This window comes from Rhinopithecus roxellana, chromosome 1 (genome assembly GCF_007565055.1).
Source record: "Rhinopithecus roxellana isolate Shanxi Qingling chromosome 1, ASM756505v1, whole genome shotgun sequence".
In the NCBI taxonomy this organism is placed as follows: domain Eukaryota; kingdom Metazoa; phylum Chordata; class Mammalia; order Primates; family Cercopithecidae; genus Rhinopithecus; species Rhinopithecus roxellana.
The window spans coordinates 130,966,129-130,986,424 of NC_044549.1; the positions used below are offsets into that span (position 1 = coordinate 130,966,129).

Consider the following 20,296-nt stretch of genomic DNA (forward strand, 5'->3'; position numbering starts at 1 on the left):
TCATAGTCAAGGTCTGAAGTCATTAAGTGACTGAATACAGGCACTTTTAATTTTTGAACCAGCACTCAAGGCTTCACTCCTACCTTTGCAAAAGCTTTATCTTCCAAAAATACCCTAAACTGCTACCAATTTAGAGTAAATAATAATAATGATAAAATAATAATAATAATAGCTACCATTTATTGAGCACCTACTCTACTGTGTGCCAGGCACTGTGCTAGGCACTTTTCGTACAATATCTAATTTAAATCCTCACAACAACCCTGTGAGGTAGGTATTATTATCATCATTTTACATACGAGGGAACTGAGGCTCAGAGAGGTTAAATAACTCTCCTATCACACAACCAAAAATAGTAGAGCTGGAATTCAAACCCAAAACCACCTGACTCCAAATCCCATGCTCTAATGAATTAAAGAGAGAGGGGAGAGGGAGGGCCACATTCAAGACAGATTGTTGGAGTGAAATGAATATGATATGCTGATGAGTAAGACATGGGAAGAAGGAATGTAAGCTCATAAATGTTTCTAGCTGGTGGGCCTATGTAGATTGTGATGAAGGTAATCAGGATAGGAATTCAGGAGGAACATACTTGGTTCGGCAGATGAGTTGAGTCTATATGAACTGTCCATAGAAATGTCCACTAGGTAATACCAATACAGATCTAAAGTCTGGGGGAAGTTGAGGTTGGAGCTATGTATTTGGGAATCACCAGCGTATCAGCAGCAATTGAGGACATCAGGATGAATGACTCCATTTTGGGAGTAAACAGAAAGGAAAGAGAAGTGAATCAAAGACGGAACGATGGAAGCACTGATACTGACAGGCACGAGCAATCGTGGAGAAATTCTCAAGAGAGTTGGACAAGACAGAGTCAGAGAGAAAAGTACATGAAACTGGTGGGTGGCTAGAAGCCACGGACTGGGTTGGGAACAATTCTAGAGCTCCCAGAAAGGTAGGCAAGACTGAGTTACACTTCCAACAAAGCTCTCTGTGCACCAGAATCCCAGGAAGTATTGTTTTTGTTTGTTTGCTTTTGATACAGAATCTCACTCTGTCACCCAGGCTGGAGTGCGATCTCAATTCACTGCAACCTCCACTTGCTTCCTGGATTCAAGCGATTCTTGTGCCTCAGCCTCCTGAGTAGCTGAGATTACAGGCAGGTGCCAAAACACCCATCTAATTTTTGTATTTTTAGTCAAGATGGGGTTTCGCTATGTTGGCCAGGCTGGTCTCGAACTCCTGACCTCAAGTGATCCACCTGCCTCAGCTTCCCAAAGTGCTGGGATTACATACGTGAGCCACCGCAACCGTCCAAGGAAGTACTGTTAATTGAAATAAATGCCAAAATGTCCCTACCTTGGTTTATCCCAAAACCTGGAGCTAAGGACTTCATCTCACTTTTGACACCCCAGCCCCCAAAATATGGAAGCCCAGGACAGCCAGGAGAATTTATAGCAGAGGCTTAAAGAGAAAGTCATGATTTGTTTAAAGTGGAGAATAAGGTGAAAAATAAAACCTGGTACTCTGTCTGGAAGTCCTGGTAGTCTCCTTGCCCAACCTCAACTGGCCTGTGGGCTCCTGTGTCCTTGCTCTGGGGTGTCATGGTGAATGTGAAAACGGGGGAGGTTGTGTGTGTGGGTGGGAATCGTCTGTCAGCGCAGGGCGAGTCCTCTGCTGAGCCCAGCCCGAGACCCAGCTTACAGGCTTTATCCAGGTGAGAAAATGCCGGGGACATGTGTGCGAGGTTTGAGGGCTACCAGGATGGGGAGAAGGGTGTCAGGGGACCAGCCCCACAACCTAGGAGAGGATTGGGAGGGTCCAGCCCTTTGGGCAGGGACCAGCCCTGAGGCTTTAGTGAACTTGCATAGGCACCTGTGCTTGCGTCTCTGTGCGTGTATGCATGCATGAGTGAGAAAGATAAAGAGCTAAAGAGGCACCCCCCCAACTCGCACCCCACCCCCCTGCAGGCTGCCACATGTGGTGCAGTCCGATTCTCTCTGGAAAAGAGGAGAGTCTCTCATGCATGGGTGAAGCTGGGCCCTCCCCAGAAGCCTAGTGACTCAATATGTTAACGTGTGGGTGTGGGGGTTGGACATCCTTAGGAAGCCCTGAGGGGCTGCTGAAGCAGGGTTCCTGGTCTCCTCGGAGGTTGGGCCTCCCCGCGCTGGGGGCTCACAGAAAGTCAAACAGCCCGAAATTCTTGGCTGCTCCAGGCCCAGGGAAAATTGGGGGAGGAAAAAAGAAAGAAAAGAAATGTTTCAGGCCTGGAGGTGAGAAGAGCCTGCTGGTTAGTAGGGTTAGGGGTCTGAAGGAACCAGCACGCAGGGCAGGCATGGGACAGGGGTAGAGCAGAGATGCTCCCTGGAAGGCACTAGCCCCTCAGGCAACTGAGGGGGCCCTCTGGGCCTCTGATCCTGGGCACAGGCAGGGATGGCACGGATGGCTACTGGAGGCGACTACAGCTTTAGATTGCAGGGCTGAGGCAGCAGGCAGGGGAACAGTTAGTAGGGGCAGATGAAGCAAATATATTTTGGTGTCAGTAATGTGGGGTAGTCAAGAGGTTTGCACACGTGCCTGATGGGGTGGGGTTAATAGAGGGATGATGTAGCTGAATGAATGGTGAAAGGGAGCTAAAGGGGAAAGCAGAGAATGAGGGAGTGAGCATGCCACCAAGGACATTGCTGGAGTCAACTCCCAAAAGGAGGTTTGCAGAGGGGAGTAACGGGCAGCACCAAGTCTGGTCCCAGGGACAAAAATGGTCCTGAGAAGTCCTGCGCAGCGGTTAGTGGGCAGAGGAAAGGAACCGGGGCCAGAGGCAGGTTAGGGGGCTGCAGAGCCAATCGGTAGGTGCACCCCACCCTCGCAGCACCCTGCGAGCAGTTAGCGCACCTGGATTTAGTTCCGTTTATTTCCCTTTCAGGTACCAGACAAAGTAAAAAAGACGGACGGATGGAGAGAGGAACGCAGCCGGCTGGGGTGGGAGCGGAATGGAGGTGAGGGAGGGGCCCTGCTCACATCACATCCACAAAGAACTCACTGGGGTTTCCCATGGCCATGCGGAAGGACTGTCTGCTGGCGGTCAGTTCCGGGGGCACTGAGGCCAGGTCGCGGCCCGGAGGGGCTCCTGGGGGCCCCATGGCCGCGGGCGGCGGGGGCATCATCAGCATAGGGGGGCCGTAGAGAGGGGGCACTCCGGGAGGACCGTAGCTCGGGTGTGTGTGGTGGCTGCGAAGGCTGCTGGCCAGTGAATGGTGGCTGCGGTGGCTGTGCTCGCTGGCCGCCGGGCCTGAGCGCTCGCTGGGCGCCCGCTCCCGCGGCCCCCGCAGGCTGCTGCGTGTCGTGTGGTCCGATTCGCTGCCGCTGCCCCCCGACTTGGAGTCCCCGGCCTTCGGGTCTTTCTCCTTCCTCCGATCGCTGCCGCTACGGTTGGAGCCACTGCTCCGACTGCCTGTAGGAGGCAAACAGGGACAGCGCGGGGCAGGCTGAGTGGGCAGGGGAAGCCTGAGGCCCACCTATAGACTTCCTCCACGGTCCCTCTACCTTACCTTCGCTGTGCTGACTGCTGGCGCTGCCCCCGCCGTAGCTGTAGCCCAGCTCCGGGAAGCCCGGGTGCGGGTTGTAGGGGTGCGGGGGTGGCGGGTACTGGTACGGGAAAGCCATGGGCCAAGGGGCGGCCCCCGGGTGCGGCAAAGGGGCCAGTGTGTCCTGGTCAGAGGCGCCACTGGAGCCATCGTGATCGTGGAGAGACAGGTTGGCCATGTCTGTGGAGGGAAGGGCCAGATGGAGCTAGGTCTTTCCGGAGAGAGGTCCCTAGACTAGGTCAGGTGGGCTCTGAATGACAGAGACCGTGGTAGTTTCTGGCTAGAATGAGAGGCGGCACAGACCAGAGAGCTGCCCCTGCTGCAGACCCGCTTTGCCACCACCAGAGCCAGCTCCGGGGAGACCCGCCTCAGGAAGACCCCGAGTCATCATTCTCAGCCAAAGCCGTACCTCCCAATCCCTTGAAGGCCCTTGCCAAGCTTTTGCACTTTCTCTGCTGGCCTCAGTGAGCTAGAAGCGGCAAAACTCTTTGAGAGGGAGTCTCGTTCTATGGCCAAGGCTGGAGTGCAGTGGTGCAGTTTCAGCTCACTGCAACCTCCTCCTCCCCGGTTCAAGCGATTCTCCTGCCTCAGCCTCCTGACAGGGTCGCACCACCACACATGGCTAATTTTTTTTTATTATTATTTTTAGTAGAGACAGGGTTTCACCATGTTGGCCAGGCTGGTCTCCAACTCCTAACCTCAGGTGATCTGCCCACCTCGGCCTCCCAAAGGGTTGGGATTACAGGCGTGAGCCACTGCGCCCGGCCTGCAAAACTCTTATGTGGCCATTTTCTCTTCTGTTCACTCAGCTGGTGCAACGTTGGAGAATTTGGAAGGCTGAAATACCAGACAGCCACCAGGTATGTCGCACCTGAAGTTCATGAAGCACAATAGCGAACACTACTTTCAGCTCAGCCTAAACTAATCAGAACAGAAGCTAAGAGTAGCTTAGTTTCTCCTTACCTTCTCAGATGAGGTCACTCTTTAGGAGCAAGGAGCAGTTTGGGAAATTTAGGTAAAGTTTTACCCACCCCCTCACCTAGAACTAAATACCCACTAAAAGCCTAGAATGAGTGCAGGGTCTGCCAGAGATTCCCTATATAGAAGGTACTTGGCCCTGATTATACTTTCCTGGTGCTGCTGGGGAGGGTGAGTAGGGTGGGAAGGGGCCAGAAGGAAAGAACAACTTAGGTGCCTCCCCCAGTGCTCTCCACCCCATTCCCAGCCAGCCCTGCCTCTTCACAGCTCTGTCTCACTCCAACAACTCATCTCACAGACCCTGGCGCCCCCACAGAAATTATACGTTCCTTAAGGGCAAGGCTGCTCCCACCATTGTTGGAACTACCTTGAAGAGAGTATAAGGGGCCACCAGAACTGAATACCTGCCTGGGACACCCTCTGCTCACACACTATCAGTACCAGGTCCCAGAGCCCCAAGAGAGCTATGACTGCCCTTGAGGCCACCCACCCTATTAAGATGAGACATTCCTCCAGCCCTAAGGAGAGCCAGCCCAACCTTCCAGGAGAGAAGTCAGGACACAGGGCTCTGAGGCTGCCTGTGGAGCCTGCAGCCAAGCCATCAATCTGTCAAGAGGCCAGCAGCCAGCATGGGGAGTGGTGGTGGAGGAAAGACGTGGTCTGTGTCAGCTGTTGCCCAGAGCTGGTGGCGACGTGAGCCTCCAGGCTGTTGTTTTGAGGGAATTACTATGTGCTCCTTGGGGCTACCTGGGCCTCCAGTTCTTCCCTTTAAGCCTGCAACACCCCTAGCAGAGACCTTGACCAGTGAGAAGGAAAAGGCCTGTTCTGGCAGTATCCTCCTGAGCTGGGCCTCTGGGAGGTTGTGAGGATTGAGTAAGATGATGCTTTATGAACAGTCAGCATGGTACCAGGCAGAGCAGACACTTAGAAAATGCCAGGCCCAAGAGGCTAGATTGGACTCTTCTTCTACCACAGAACTCTCAGGCCTTGAGTTGGGCCCCTGGCTCTGCTGTCCCCCAATTTGGGTTCCCCAGAGTCTGCTGCCACCTCCCTGGCTACCTCCCCACTCACAGCCAGGAGACAGGGCAAGAAGGTGAAGGAGCACATACTGCCGCAGAGGTCGCCGAAGATGTAGTAGCACTGCTCGGAGAAGGTGATCTTGTTGACGGTATGGCGGATGAAGCCAGCTTTCAGCAGGTTGCTGGCATACTTGCGGGCCTCCCTCCGGTCCGTGAAGCCTTCCACATTGTGGTACAGCCAGTCCACTACATCTGAGCCTGGGGGCAAGGCTGCCAGTTGATGGGGAGGCCCATCTGACTTGGACTCATCTGGCCTCACAGAAGCTATGAGGCTGGGGTTGGCTCCAGCTCAAAGCAAGGGTCCAAGGGAAGTCCTGGGCCCTCCGGCCTGCCCTGCCCTATCACTCCCCACCCACCCTGCATCCCACCATGGGGCTCTCTCACCGATGAAAGCATTAGGGATGGTAATCTTGAGCCACATGCGGTCACGGACCTCCAACCCTGATTCAGGGGAGGCCATGGCTTTTACGATGGCAGCCATGTCACTGTGGATGGACAAGTGGAAGTCGTCTAGGCCTGGGGGTGGGAGGCAGAATGGTGAGGCAGAAAGGGGCTTTGGAGTTTGGTAAACAAGAGTTTGCATTCTAGCTCTACCACCTAGTAATTATGGGACCAATGCTGGGAAAATTACTGATTTCTTCAACCCTCAGTTTCCCCTTCTGTAAAAAATGGGGATTTTCATATCTACTTTACAAGGCTATTTGAAGAAAGGATTAAATAATATAAATGCAGGTGCTTGGCACAGTGTGCAATGTGCATGTGATGATAATCGAAATGGCTGCCGTTTACTGAATGCTTACTTTACACCACACATCGCAGTGGTGCTTCACTTGGATCCTCTCATTAAACCCACAGGAACCTGGTAGTTTATTTTGTGAGTCCCATTTTATAAGAGGAAACTGAGGCGCCCTGGGTGCTCATATAGGTTCAGAAGCAAACACTGTTTAGTGAGGGTTGGAGTGCCCGCTGTGGGGGAGTTGCAGTGTGGGGTTGCTAGAATGAGCCGAGCCCCATCTCCGGCCCTCTCTGATGCTCAAGCAAGAGTCTCCACATGGACCCTCATCAGTCCCCCCACCTGGCCCTGTCTGCTGGGCCCAGGATACAGGGTTGGACACTCACGCTCTGTGTCAGGGATGGAACTGGTGATGGAGGAGCTGGTGGAGGTGATGGTGCTCAGGGAGGGGCTCATGCCGTATGCAGGGAAGGTGCCGGTCATGGCTGCAGTGTGGGAGACCCAGGCCGCAGGGTCAATGGGCCGGATGGGCTCGCCTGCAGGGAGGATGAGGAGTCATGGGCTACCCACCCTGCCCACTGCTGGGCCCAACAGGATAGATGTGGGGGTTCTGGGTGAGAGAAGAAAGGAGAGACAGTGCTCATGTATATAAGCACCAGCTTTAGGACTGAGTCTCCTATCCACTTACTCCTGGGCAATGTGAAGCAACCACGTGGACTTGGGTCCCAGCACTTGGCTACAGTCAGGGTGATGGGCCTGAAAACAAGGGTGTCCTGTGAAGGCAGGATGTGTACAGGCCAGACCAAGCCCCTTGCCCAGTGCCCCATTCCATCCATACCCCGGTTTGTGCACAATCTCCCGCAGTACCCGGACTGCATCGTCATTACTCATGTTCTCAAAGTTGATCTCGTTTACCTGGGAAAGGACCAGGAGTGGGATAAATAGCTGTGTTGGGGAGAATGAAAGGGGAACTCAAGTTGGTAGGTCAGGGAGTCTTCCCTCAACCAAGAAGGGGCCTCTGAATGAGCAGGGTGCAGATGGTAGGACACCTCCCGGCTCTCTATCCACACCAACGCCTAGGATGGGCACTGATACCTGTAACAGCATATCTCCTGGCTCGATGCGTCCATCAGCAGCCACGGCCCCACCCTTCATGATAGAGCCAATGTAGATGCCACCGTCACCACGCTCGTTGCTTTGGCCCACAATGGAGATGCCCAAGAAGTTATATTTTTCTATAGAGAGCAATTTAAGACCTTAAGGGGGAGCAAGGTTCCTACCCGCATTCCCAGCCCATTAGAAAATAGAAAGGGATAGGAACTGAACTGACATTTACTGATCCTGAATCAGGCACTGCACTCAGCATGCTCAACATGCTTCCGTGGAATCCTTGCTGGCTATAAGGTAGGGACTCAGTCCCATTTTACACAGCAGGCAACTGAGGTTTAGTGAACCTAGAAGATGACTTTCCTAAGCCAGTAACTGGCAGAGCCAGGAATCAAACTCAGATTTAAATCCCAAAGTTGGGCTCCTTTTACTATATCCAGCCGCCTCGTAAAGAGAGTACCTAGGGCAGAAATCAGAGAGCAAGGATGCAATGGCTGAGAGATGTGAAGGAGTGGGCACTCAGAAATTACTTCCTCCAGGAAGCCTTCCCTGATGCCATTTTCTGCTTCCACAACTCTCTGTGCTTAACTCTGTCATAGCTCTGATGGTGAGACACTAAAATGATCAGTTTATGTATCAGCTGATATTTATGAAAGAGAGCTCCCTGAGGGCAGGGAACATATTCTGTGCCTCTCTGAACTCCTCAAGTCTGCCCAGTGTCTGGCACATAGCAGGTGCTTTAGAGTGCTATTTCCTCAGACTCACCCATGTTGAGAGTGACCGTGATGATGTTGAGTGACATGGTGGAGTCCGTGATGCTGCTGAAGGACGAGGACTGAAATAGACAGAGGCCCTGAGCAGCAGGCAGGGGTGGCAGGAATTCATTCCCACCTGGCTCCTCCTCAAGGTGAGTCCTCGGTGTTGCCCCCTGCCCCAAGGTTCTAAACACTGCACTAAGGGGATGGGATCTAAGGAAGAACAAGCCTTGGCCCTGCCTAGGAAGGGCTCACAATCTGCCTCCACCCATCCCTAGCCTCCCAGACCCCATACCCGCTCAATCCGAGAAACCTTCTGCTTCCGCCGCCGCCGTTTGTGTCTTCTCATCAGGCGTGAGGCGCTGCTCTGTTCTGTGGAGCTGCTGAACCTGTGGGGCCCACAGTCGTTCCCCACCAGGCTGGCCCAGCCCTGCCCCCATGAGAGGCACTGCAGGGCCTGGGTCCCCAACACAAAGCCCATAAGCCTCCCAGGGGCCCCGCATCCTCAGGGTTTAGGGCTCCTCCAGGGTCACCTGCCCCACAATCCCCATGAAACTCAAGCCCCACCTGCTGGTGGAGTCATCCTCATCTGAGTCAAAGAAGCTGGTGGTCTCCAGCTCGCTGCTCATAAGGGTGGATGAGCTATCATAACCCCCTGGTTCTCGCCGCCGCTCCCCCTTCGCAGTTCCATTTAGCCGAGTTGCTGCAGGGGATGGAAGTAGTTGGGTTTACACAGTGCCCAGTGCAGGAGTGAAGGAGGGAGAGAGGTAAGCCAGGGGCTGCACCGGGGCCAGGTACATCCTGAGCTCAGGAAGTAGGGCAAGGAGGTGGGTAGCTGGGTGGAAACTGTGGGGAGGGTGTGAAGTGCAGACGGTGTCTGTGTTCAGGACGATATACCATGCTCTGGGCCATCCCTCCGGCGTGGCCGCTCTCGCTGGGCAGACACCAAGGAGTCCGTCTCTGTGTCATTGTCCAGGTTCTCCTGGCTGCCCCCACCAGCATGAGGGCTGCAGGGAAGAGACTTGATGGGGGAGGGGGCAGGCTGGGGGCTCCCTCCCCCAGCCCTGGGCTGAGCTGATGCTGCCCTCCCCACCCTCAGGTCACACTCACTGGAAGGAGGGGGGTCGGGAGTCCCCTATGCCTCCCGTGCGCTCCATAGGTGGTGGCAGCTCCGATGGGTTGTCAGCACAGAAAGGGGCTGGGTCCGGGTGTGAGCCCTCAGCTGACACCAGCTGAAGGGGAGAAACTGAGTGAGTAGTATGTTAGAGGAGCACCAAGGAGAAGGGGATTGTTGGCTTCTGGCAAGGCATGAAGGCCTAAGAGGAAGGAAGCAGGAAATATTGAGGGAGAAAAGACAGGGCTGTGCAAGGGTGGCTGAGATGAACAGTGGCCCCTCTGCCACTTCCTGCTATTGATGGGGTGGCTGGAAGGCATGGGGTGGTGAAGTGGAGTGGGGACAAAGAACAAGGCTCAGTGGTCTAAGGCAGAGATGAGCAGGTGGCAGAAGGCAACCTGAGGCAAGTGTCTGAAAGGCATAGGAAACGTTGCTATCTCCACTGTGTGTTTCTGTCTCTCCCTCTTCCCCTTTCCCACCAATTTCTGACTTTTCATCAAGGTTACAGAATCTGGGGTGAGAAGCAGTTCATTTAGAAAACTAAAGAAAGATTCAGATACTGAAGCTTAAAATCACCAGCTACAATCTCAGTGATGCCTTTCCCTCGTCCAGCCCAGCACAGGGATGCAGGTGGATGGAAGGCTGAGGGCTCCTTACCCAGGACACCACCCGGCCATTGAAGCATGGTAGCTTGGCATTGTCATCCGAGATCTCCTCCTTCACCACTCTGCAGAGAAAAGGGGATGGTCACAGAGAACCTTCTAGGATGGAAATGGAGGATCCTCAAATCCCAACTCTCAGGTGCTCCTCCATCCTAAACTGGGAATCAAACCACCAGCACAAGACTGTTCAAATGAAAGCAAAGGTTGGGAAGACCCAGGGACAGCTCTTTAGCACCACCAGGAAGATACCAGCCCTGCCTAGGCCAGATGCCTTCCTGGGGCATCCTCTCAGTCATCAGGTGATTGCAAATTACAACTGACATATCACTGTCTCTTATGCCATGCCCTAAAATCTCCAGAGTGCTCTACCCATCCCCAACATGACTCTCCTGGGCTAGACTTTCTCTTTTTCTCTGACCCCTAATTGGAAAAAAGCATACAACTATAACTGTCCTTCTTAAGTGGGAATCCTAACATTGTTGTGGGAGGTGTGGACAAAGAATTTAAGAAAATTAGAAAAGAGAAGGGGAGGCCGGGTGCGGCGGCTCAAGCCTGTAATCCCAGCACTTTGGGAGGCCGAGACAGGAGGATCACGAGGTCAGGAGATCAAGACCATCCTGGCTAACACGGTGAAACCCCGTCTCTACTAAAAAATACAAAAAACTAGCCAGGCGAGGTGGCAGGCTACTTGGGAGGCTGAGGCAGGAGAATGGCATAAACCCGGGAGGCAGAGCTTGCAGTGAGCTGAGATCCGGCCACTGCACTCCAGCCCGGGCGACAGAGCGAGACTCCGTCTCAAAAAAGAAAAAAAAGAAAAGAGAAGGGGAGGCCAGGTGCGATAGCTCACGCCGGTAATCCCAGCACTTTGAGAGGCCGAGGCGGGCAGATCACCCTGAAGTGAGGAGTTTGAGACCAGCCTGGCCAACTTGGCAAAACCCCATCTCTACTAAAAATACAAAAATTAGCTGGGCGTGGTGGTGTGCACCTGTAATCCCAGCTACTCAGGAGGCTAAGGCAGGTGAATCGCTTGAACCTGGCAGGTGGAGGTTGCAGTGAGCTGAGATTGCGCCACTGTGCTCCAGCCTGGGCAACAGAGACTCCGTCTCAAGACAAAAAAAAGAAAAAGAAAAGAGAAAGGAAGAAGGCATTTACTGAACATTTTCCACATGCCATTATGATAATTAACAGTAACAATTGCTCTTTCTCACGCTGGTAATCTCAGCACTTTGGGAGGCTGAGGCAGGAGGATCGCTTGAGGCCAGGAGTTTTGAGACCTGCCTGGTCAACATAGCGAGGCACCATCTCTACAAAACAAACCAAACACAAAAATTAGCCAAGCATGGTGGTGTGTGCCTGTGGTCCCAGCTACTTGGAAGGCTGAGGCGGGATGATCGCTTCAGCCTAGGAGTTCGAGGCTGCCGTGAGCTATGATTGCGCCACTGCACTCCAGCCTGGGTGAGGTGACAGAGCAAGACCCTGCCTCAAAAAAAAAAAAAAAAAAAAAAAAAATTTGCTGTCATTTATTGAGCACAAATGAGTACTATGGGCCAAGCACTATGCTAAACACTTTACTTATATAATTTCATTTACTATAACAATGCTATAACGCAGGTACACTGGGGAAACCAGGCTCAATAGGTTCAGTAATTATCCTAAACTCATGCTGGAATTTGAATCCTGGTCAGCCTGACTCTAACGTCTGCATTCTTACCTATTACACCACCTTATCTTCCTATAGTTAGAACCTATAATCTTCACATCAGCCTCAGTGGGCAGACAATATGATCTTCATTTCATGAATAAGGAAACTGAGATACATTCAGTAACTTGTCCAAGGTCACAGGACTAGTAGATGTCAGAGCTGGGATTTCACCCCAGGCTTGTCTAACTCCAAAATCCATACTCTTTCCACTGTATTTCACATTCTTTCCTATATAATAACAGAGGTAATGTGGGTCTGTGTGGCGAGTGGGTGCTGGAGGACAATGATGTGAGGCATGAAGGGTGTGGAATGTGGTCATGGAGCATGTAGTGTGGCCTGGGGAATGTGGTAAGGCAAGAAGTCAGGCAGTAACTACAGTTGGGGCTGGGAAGGGGAGTGGGAAAGTTTAAGGACCCTCAGACTGTCAAATATGCCAGACCCTCAGACTGTCAAATATGCCAGGAGTATAGAGATGGGAAGATGTGACCAGGGGTAAGATGACACATGCCGGGAGCTCTGAGCAGAGGGAAGACAGCAAGGAGGAGGTTGGGAAGTTCAGTCCCCACTAGTTCTTTGTTTTTTGTTTGTTTGTTTGTTTGAGACGGAGTCTCACTCTGTCACCCAGACTGGGGTCCAGTGGTACAATCTCAGCCCACTGCAACCTCCACCTCCCAGGTTCAAGTGATTCTCCTGCCTCAGCCTCCTGAGTAACTGGGATTACAGGCACTCGCCACCATACCCGACTGATTTTTGCATTTTTAGTAGAGACAGGGTTTCATCATGTTGGCCAGGGTGGTCTTGAACTCCTGACCTCAGGTGATCCACTCACCTTGGCCTCCCCAAGTGCTGGGATTACAGGCGTGAGCCACCGCGCCCAGCCCCCGTTGTTCTTAGAGCAGTTTCTGCCCAGAGCCGGGAATGTGCTTGGCTCCTTGTGATGCTCACATTTTTGGACTCACAGCCAAGTTCACAGGCCGAGCCTGCCCTCCCAACTCTCATCCAGCGCTGGCTCCTCCAACATTCCCAACACCACAGTGACCCTCGGAAGGCAGCCCAAATCATCCTACTCAGGCCCACCATGGCAGAAAGTGTAGAAAGCATAGGCTAGAAAGAAGGGACAGAGAGGTAGCTCAGACCCACCAGCCAGGCTGGCCACAGGATACTACAAGTTGGCAGCCCCACAGGGCTCAAAGGAAAAGGGAATATGTGGACCACATGGCACAGCCTGCTTTGGAAAGGGTCTGTTTGTGGGTGGGAAAATTGCTGCTGAGTCCCTACCTCCCCGGTCCCCTGGCAGGCCCCACCACACATCTCCACACTACACATTTCCTCTCTTTCTGGGGGTCATCAACAGGCCACCAAAACAATCAGCTGATCTTCGGCAGCTGCTGACTCAAAACAATCAGCTGATCTTCGGCAGCTTTGGGGAACCTCAGACAGGTCTCACTCTCCCACCATGGAGCTGAATGGCTGAGGGTTACATAGCACTTACTCACACACACACATTTACACCTCAAATGGAGTCAAATAAATATGGGCTCAAATTCCAGTTCTACCACTTATTGGCCCTCTTATCTTACCGAAGTTTCTTAATTTCTCCAAGCCTTTGTCTCATCCTGGCAAATGGGATCCTTAAATGCCTGGCATGATTCAGGCATATAATAAAAGCTAGTTATATTGTCAGTCTTTAGCAGGATCCACACACTATTTCTAATTACATATACATTTTTAAGGGCAGAGCAAATAAATCTGTTTATCATTCATTGTTCATCCAATTAAAATGCTTTGGCTGGCTGGGCACAGTGGCTCAGGCCTGTAATCCCAGCACTTTGGGAGGCCAAAGTGAGCAGATCACGAGTCAGGAGATCGAGACCATCCTGGCTAACATGGTGAAGCCCCATCTCTACTAAAAACACACACAAAAAATTAGCCGGGTGCAGTAGCAGGCGCCTGTAGTCCCAGCTACTCAGGAGGCTGAGGCAGGAGAATGGAGTGAACCTGGGAGGTGGAGCTTGCAGTGAGCCAAGATCGCGCCACTGCACTCCAGCCTGGGCGACAGAGCAAGACTCTCTCTCAAAAAAATAAATAAATAAAATAAAATAAGATAAGATAAAATAAAATAAAATGCTTTGGCTGAGGGCCCAGTGGATTTTAGGTCCTGAGCTTGCTATTGTAGGGATCTCATGAAACATCAGACCCAGAGCCTGCCTTGTTCTCAGAAAGACTTGGTTCAGTAGAAAGTTCACGGAAGTATATTGCAATCCAGGAAGTGGTTGGAACCATAGGAGCAGCACATGTGTTCACTGGATAGACATCTGCTCAGTGCCACACAGGTGTCAGGATATAAAGATAAAATAAGCCAGGCTCGGTGGCTCATGCCTGTAATCCCAACACTTTGGAAGGCCAAGGTGGGCGGATCACTTGAGGTCAAGAGTTTGTGACCAGCCTGGCTAACGTAGCAAAACCCCATCTCTACTTAAACTACAAAAATTAGCCGGGTGTCATAGCACACACTAGTAGTCCCAGCTATTTGTGAGGCTGAAGCAGGAGAACCGTTTGAACCCGGGAGGCAGAGGTTGCAGTGAGCCAAGGTCACACCACTGTACCGCAGCCTGGGTGACAAAGCCAGGCTCCATCTCAACAACAACAACAACAACAAAAAGGATAAAATAAGAGATAAGAGTGCCATGACAGTTCTTATGGAAAAGCTCAACCCAGAGGGCAGGAGAATTTGAATCTGGAGTGCTGTAGGTGGAAGGCCCAGAGGGAGGACCATGTATGACATGCAGCAGGGAGCCACACAGTTAATGACCTGGTTGCCATGCTGCCCCCTCTCACAGCTCAAGGCCAGACTAGCAGTAGGTACTTTACTTCCATGAACCATCCACCATGCCCTCAATACTGAAAATGTTTATCTTTCCTCCATTTCTCAAATAACTTAAGATGACAGGCTGTGCACGGTGGCTCACACCTGTAATCCCAGCACTTTGGGAGGCTGAGGTGGGTAGATTGCTTGAGGTCAGGAGTTCGAGACCAGCCTGGCCAACACGGCAAAACCCCATCTTTACTAAATATACAAAAATTAGCCAGGCATGGTGGCACATGCCTGTAATCCCAGCTACCTGGGAGGCTGAGGCAGAAGAATCATTTGAACCTGGGAGGCAAAGGTTTCAGTGAGCCGAGATTGCACCACTGTACACCAGCCTGGGTGACAAGAGAGAAAATCCTCAGGAAAAAAAGAAAAAGAAAGAAAGAAAGAAAGAAAAGAAAAGAAATTTTAAAAGATGGCTGGGCCTACCCTGAGCTTGACAAATGCTTTTGGAGACCAGATGGGACTTGAGGGGTCCTCAGGTCTCACAACCAGAACCTCCAAGGCTGAGCCAGGAGTGGAGAAACTGGAGAGATAGCAGCCTTCCTCCTCTGACCCATCTTCCCTTTTGTCAGTTAGGGTCACTGGCCTCTGCCAGTGATACTATTATGCTATCTATTTCATAAGGCTGTTTTGAAGATTAAATGAGTGAAGATTTGAAAAGCATTTGGATTAGTCCCTGGCACACTAAGCATAAAAGGCGTGTGTTAAATAAATGAAATATATATATGTGTGTGTGTGTGTATATATATATATATATATATATATATACTCTTAAGCTATTAGTCCTCTGTGACAAGACAGCCCTCTCAGGTCCCCTGCTCATTTATCCTTCTGGGGATACAAACAAAATGTATCTCCTCCACTTCCTTTTTAATACTGTTTTCAACCCTGCTAAAATGGTCCAACTCTGATTTTGGTTCAAGTACCACTGATGTTTGCAAGATGGCTTCAGGTGGCACACAGATTATCGTTGCTTAGTTCAATCATTAAATATTTATGTTAAATGTATTTTAGAAAGAAATATAAACAGAAAAGTCAGATGTATGGTTTCATATTATTGCTTGGTTCAAGCTAAGAAAAAGAATGAGTGGACTGACAATGGATTTAAAGAAAAATATTAAGTAAACAGTGACTGGATGTAATGTGGGCCCTCTTATAACTGCAGTTAGGCCTGGCTCAACAGCAGCCTTGGGATTGGGAGAGCAGCCCAGAGTTGTCCAGGCTTAGGAGGCAGGGGCCAGGCCCAGTGGGTCTAGAGATAAGTGGGGGGGTGGAGAGACAGCCTATCCTAGTCCGTCAAGGCATCTGGATCTGAGGTGGCCCCAGGGCACTGGAGTCTGGTTGATCTTCCCTTTTTCCTTGTGTGGGGGCAGTAGCTTGATCCCTTCTAACCCTATTCTTCTCTTGCCAGGCCAAAGCATCCACCCGCTCACACAGACCCCTTCCAGATCCATCCCTCCTCAGAATCTTCCAATCAGAGGTGTCTGTCTCTGGGCTGAAGGCAGACAATCATTATCACAGCAGGAGCACCCCACCCCAGGGCAGGAACAACAACAGAAACAAGAATAGTTAGAATCTACATAGCACTGCCCACTGTACAAAGCACTCTCACACACATGATTTCACGGGCTCATCCAACCCTGAGTTTCAGGGCAGACGGTGACAGCAAAACATGCCAGGCATTAGACAGAAGGTGCTTGCTTCCTAGTGCTAGGTGGGCCAGGGGCTTGGGAGAGAAGCCAGACAACTGAACACTGGGGAGGAGAAAGACTCCTCTTGGCTGTAAGGCCTCAGCTCCAAAAAGCAGTGCAGGCCTCAGGCAAGGGGTGGAGAGGCAGCCTTCAGGCCTGGAGGGGCCTTCCCCACCGCCTCCAGGCCCAGCGCCCAGTTAGTGAGGCGGCAGGCAAGCGTGGGGCGCCTGCGCCTCCCCCTCCCCCAGTCTCCTGGGAGTTGGAGGGGTTCGAGGGGATCAGCCAGGCCCCCCCCTTCCCAGGCCAGCTGCTTCAGAACCTTCCGGCTCCAACATTCCATCCCCTCTTAAAGGGAAAGTGCTTCCAAACTCTGCCTGTCCGGATCTCTGCAGCTGGGTGGACGGGAAGACCCCCACCAGGGAGGGGAAGACGGAGAACACCAAGAAACTCTTCCTGGCCCTCCCACCCAGGCCCCAGGCCCTTCCCGACGTCTCCCCACTGGCCACCATCTGGAGGAAAAAGACCCAAATTGCAGGAAAGATCAGCACCTGGGTCAGTGAGGACGCCTACTGAGGGGTCAGGCTCTCTGTTCCGGTGACAACACCCCCAACGGCCCACAAAAGAGAGGGGAGGCAGCTAGATAAACATCAGATCTGCAGACCCCGCTCACGGCCAGGCGCCCGAGCACCCCCGACACCCCTCCCCCAGCTCAAAGTCCCAGCAGGGCCCTCAGATGCAGCATACTCCAAATATGGCTGGGAGCTGTGCTGCTGAAAAGATGAAGGGGGCGAAGAACGAGGGTCACACAACGCAAGTCTGTGCGGAAAAAGGTGGCTCTGGCTCCTCGGCAGGAGGAGGATGGGGGACTCGGGCTCTGAAACTAGGTGGAGGGGGTGTGTGTCTGTCTCTGTGGGCCACTGGTCTCTGACGAGGTAAGGCGACTGCACCGGCAGGAACTCTGCTCGTGGGGAGTTGGACGTCCCCTTAAACAAGGGAGGCCAAGGTCCCCCCTTCAGAGGTGAACGGGAGTTGCCAGAGGGGCTGGAACCAAAGGGGCCCAAATGGGCCGAGTCGCCCCTAGAAGCCAGAGAGGGGCTAGGAGCCGGTGTGGCGAGGGAAGTCGAAACGGACCGCGTCGTCCCTTAGAAGCCGGAGCGGCCGGCGCCCCCGGAGGCGGGGCGGGGGCCATCCTCACCCGAAATCGTCGTCCATAGACTTGAAGAAGAACTTATAGCTGGGTCGCTGCAAAACGCCCTTAAAGTCCGCCAACGTGACGCGCTCGGCGGGCAGGGGTAGCTTCACAAGGTACGGCGTCTCCTGCCCGTCCAAGTGGTAGATGATCTTGGTCTCGCCCATGGCTCCGGCCTCAGGCCCGACGGCCCGTGCGCGGCCTGCTCGGGCGGCCGGGCCGAGCCTCCCAGACGGCGGCGGCGCGCGGCGCGGCCCAGCAGCTCAACCCAGCTCGGCGGCTGCCGGCGGCGTCAGCTCCCTTGTTCTCCGGCCGCTCCCGGGTCCCAGCGCCGCCCGCCGCTGCCGCGGCCGCCGCTTCCGCTCCTCACTCTCCTGACTGGACTGGAGACCGCGACTCTTCCGGTGGCCGCAGCCCTCCGGGTCCAGGGCTGCGTCCCCCGCTCCCCTCCTCCGGCCCGGCGCGGCCCCGCCCCGGCGCGCCCCGCCCCCGGCCGCCGCGGAGAGCGGAGAGACGCCGGCCTCGCGGCAGATGGCTGAGCTTCCACCCGGCCCCACTGACGTCCCGCCCACTGGCTGGGCCACGGCGCTCCGGTCCCGGGTCCCTAGAAACGGAAGGGGAGATTCACCGGGATGGCGGCGTTCCGGGACCCCTGAAGGCCCTGACTCCGGACCCAACTGGGATCGGTGACTGCTCTGCAGCCCGGGAGGAGTGGAATGCAGGGATTGCTTTGGTCCCCAGAAATGGCCTGGGGAAAGAGGGTGGGTCTGACGCTGGATCCCTGGAGGAGAGTGACCTTAATATGGCCCGTCAGGGTTTCTTGAGAAGCACAACTGCTGTTAATGAGTCTACTAAACTGATCTCGAGAGCAGGACAGCATCAAGTTCTGATTCCTCCCTATAACCTTAGCGTCCAGTTGCAAGATAGTGGTTTAATAAGTGGATTGAATGAAGACTAAGTGGGCCCCGGGCGCGGTGGCTCATGCTGGTAATCTCAGCACTTTGGGAGGCCAAGGCGGGCAGATCGCCTGAGATCGAGAGTTAGAACCAGCCTGACCTACATGGAGAAACCCCGTCTCTACTAAAAATACAAAAAATTAGCCGGGCGTGGTGGTGCATGTCTGTAATCCCAGCTACTCGGGAGGCTGAGGCAGGAGAATCGCTTGAACTTGGGCGGCGGAGGTTGCGGTGAGCCAAGATCGTGCCATTGCACTCCAGCCTGGGCAACAAGGGTGAAACTCCATCCCCCACCCCCACCCGACACAAAAAAGAATAAGTGGATGCATGCACGCCTAAAACAGTAAGTCTCAAACCAGAACTAGGTATAGCCGGTTCCTCACAGATCTCCTCACCCCGTAACTTTTAATTCATTTAATAAATACTGAGGGCCTACTATGTGTAAGGGATATTGCATGAGATAGAGCGGTAGCAAGACAGACAAGGCTGCTCTCAGGACCTTCTGTCAGCTGGAGGGACGCACATAGGCTTGTAAATACATAGCTTCAGAATGACAACTGCTATGAAGAAGGTAAAACAAAGTGATGTGATAGTGACAGGGGAAGCCGGGCGCAATGGCTCATTCCTGTAATTCCAGCACTTTGGGAGGCTGAGGCAGGTGGATCGCCTGAGGTTAGGAGTTGGAGACCAGCCTGGCCAACATGGTGAAACCCAGTCTCTATTAAAAATACAAAAATTAGGCCGGGCGCAGTGGCTCATGCCTGTAATCCCAGCACTTTGAGAGGCTGAGGTGGGCGGATAACGAGGTCAAGAGATTGAGACCATCCTGGCCAACATGGTGAAACCCCGTCTTTACTAAAAATACAAAAATTAGCTGGGCATGGTGGTACGCGCCAGCTACTTGGGAGGCTAAGGCAGGAGAATTGCTTGAACCTGGGAGGTGGAGGTTGCAGTGAGCCGAGATCCCACCACTGCACTCCAGCCTGGTCAACAGAGCGAGGCTCTGCCTCAAACAAAAACAAAAACAAAACAACCAAAACAAAACAAAAAAGATAGTGACAAGGGAAAGAGGTTTCTGGGTGGTTAGAGAAGTCCTCTTACAGAAGAGAAGACCGGCCGGGCGCGGTGGCTCAAGCCTGTAATCCCAGCACTTTGGGAGGCCGAGGCGGGCGGATCACGAGGTCAGGAGATCGAGACCATCCTGGCTAACACGGTGAAACCCCGTCTCTACTAAAAAGTACAAAAAACTAGCCGGGCGAGGTGGCGGGCGCCTGTAGTCCCAGCTACTCGGGAGGCTGAGGCAGGAGAATGGCGTGAACCCGGGAGGCGGAGCTTGCAGTGAGCTGAGATCCGGCCACTGCACTCCAGCTTGGGCGACAGAGCGAGACTCCGTCTCAAAAAAAAAAAAAGAAGAGAAGACCTAGAAATAGCGAGGATGAAGCGGCTATGAGAAGATCTGGGGTGACAGCATTCTAGGCAGAGAGCACAGCAAATATACAGGCTCAAGGCAGGAATAAACATGTTACATTTGGGGAATGAGAAGGCCATGGTGACTAAAGGAACAGTTCTAGATGAGGCTGGAAACAGACTGGCCAGATCACATAGGGCCTTGTATGCCATGGTCTTAAGTATGGGATCCTTCTACTCCATTATTGTACCAAATAAGCACGAGAATGACAACCTCTTTCAGATACGTCTTCTGCTCAGAAACCTTCCCACATTCCCCAAAGCCCCCAGATATCCCTATTCAAGGCCCCCCATAATCTAACCTCTACCTACTTTTACAGGCTTTTGTCTTATATCCTGGCCACATTTTTGACTTCAGGGAAATGAACCCAGTTGCTAGCCCCTGTACACACCTTATATATATTGTC

General features: G+C 52.9%; 1 protein-coding gene across 2 annotated transcripts; it reads right to left on the reverse strand.

Annotated features, from left to right (window-relative positions):
* Window positions 1–207: 207 nt before the first annotated feature.
* On the reverse strand, window positions 208–17,931 carry DVL3 (dishevelled segment polarity protein 3). 2 transcript variants are annotated; one of them, XM_010366195.2, is made up of 16 exons: window positions 17,473–17,931; window positions 10,008–10,077; window positions 9,347–9,468; window positions 9,134–9,243; window positions 8,804–8,939; window positions 8,532–8,625; window positions 8,247–8,316; window positions 7,470–7,609; window positions 7,213–7,289; window positions 7,063–7,130; window positions 6,761–6,910; window positions 6,026–6,157; window positions 5,672–5,839; window positions 3,549–3,764; window positions 3,041–3,451; window positions 208–2,207 (listed from the first exon to the last, which is right to left on the reverse strand). In XM_010366195.2, exons 1-16 carry the CDS (start codon window positions 17,631–17,633, stop codon window positions 2,176–2,178), a joined length of 2,157 nt encoding a protein of 718 aa, XP_010364497.1. In that variant the 5' UTR covers window positions 17,634–17,931; the 3' UTR covers window positions 208–2,175. The 2 variants fall into 2 exon arrangements, with proteins under 2 accessions (XP_010364497.1, XP_010364499.1); XM_010366197.2 differs by lacking the exon at window positions 208–2,207 and having other exon boundaries at window positions 2,824–3,451.
* Between the last annotated feature and the right edge of the window lie 2,365 nt (window positions 17,932–20,296).

What these genes read in the sequence shown, in the direction of transcription:
- DVL3 (XM_010366195.2), bottom strand. Translation starts at nt 17,633, where the DNA reads ATGGGCGAGACCAAGATCATCTACCACTTGGACGGGCAGGAGACGCCG. An exon ending in ATGGCCGGGTGGTGTCCTGG is followed by an intron (nt 9,469 to 10,007) that starts GTAAGGAGCCCT and finishes TCTCCCCTTCAG; the next exon opens with CTGGTGTCAGCTGAGGGCTC. An exon ending in TTGCTTCACATTGCCCAGGA is followed by an intron (nt 6,911 to 7,062) that starts GTAAGTGGATAG and finishes TCCTCCCTGCAG; the next exon opens with GCGAGCCCATCCGGCCCATT.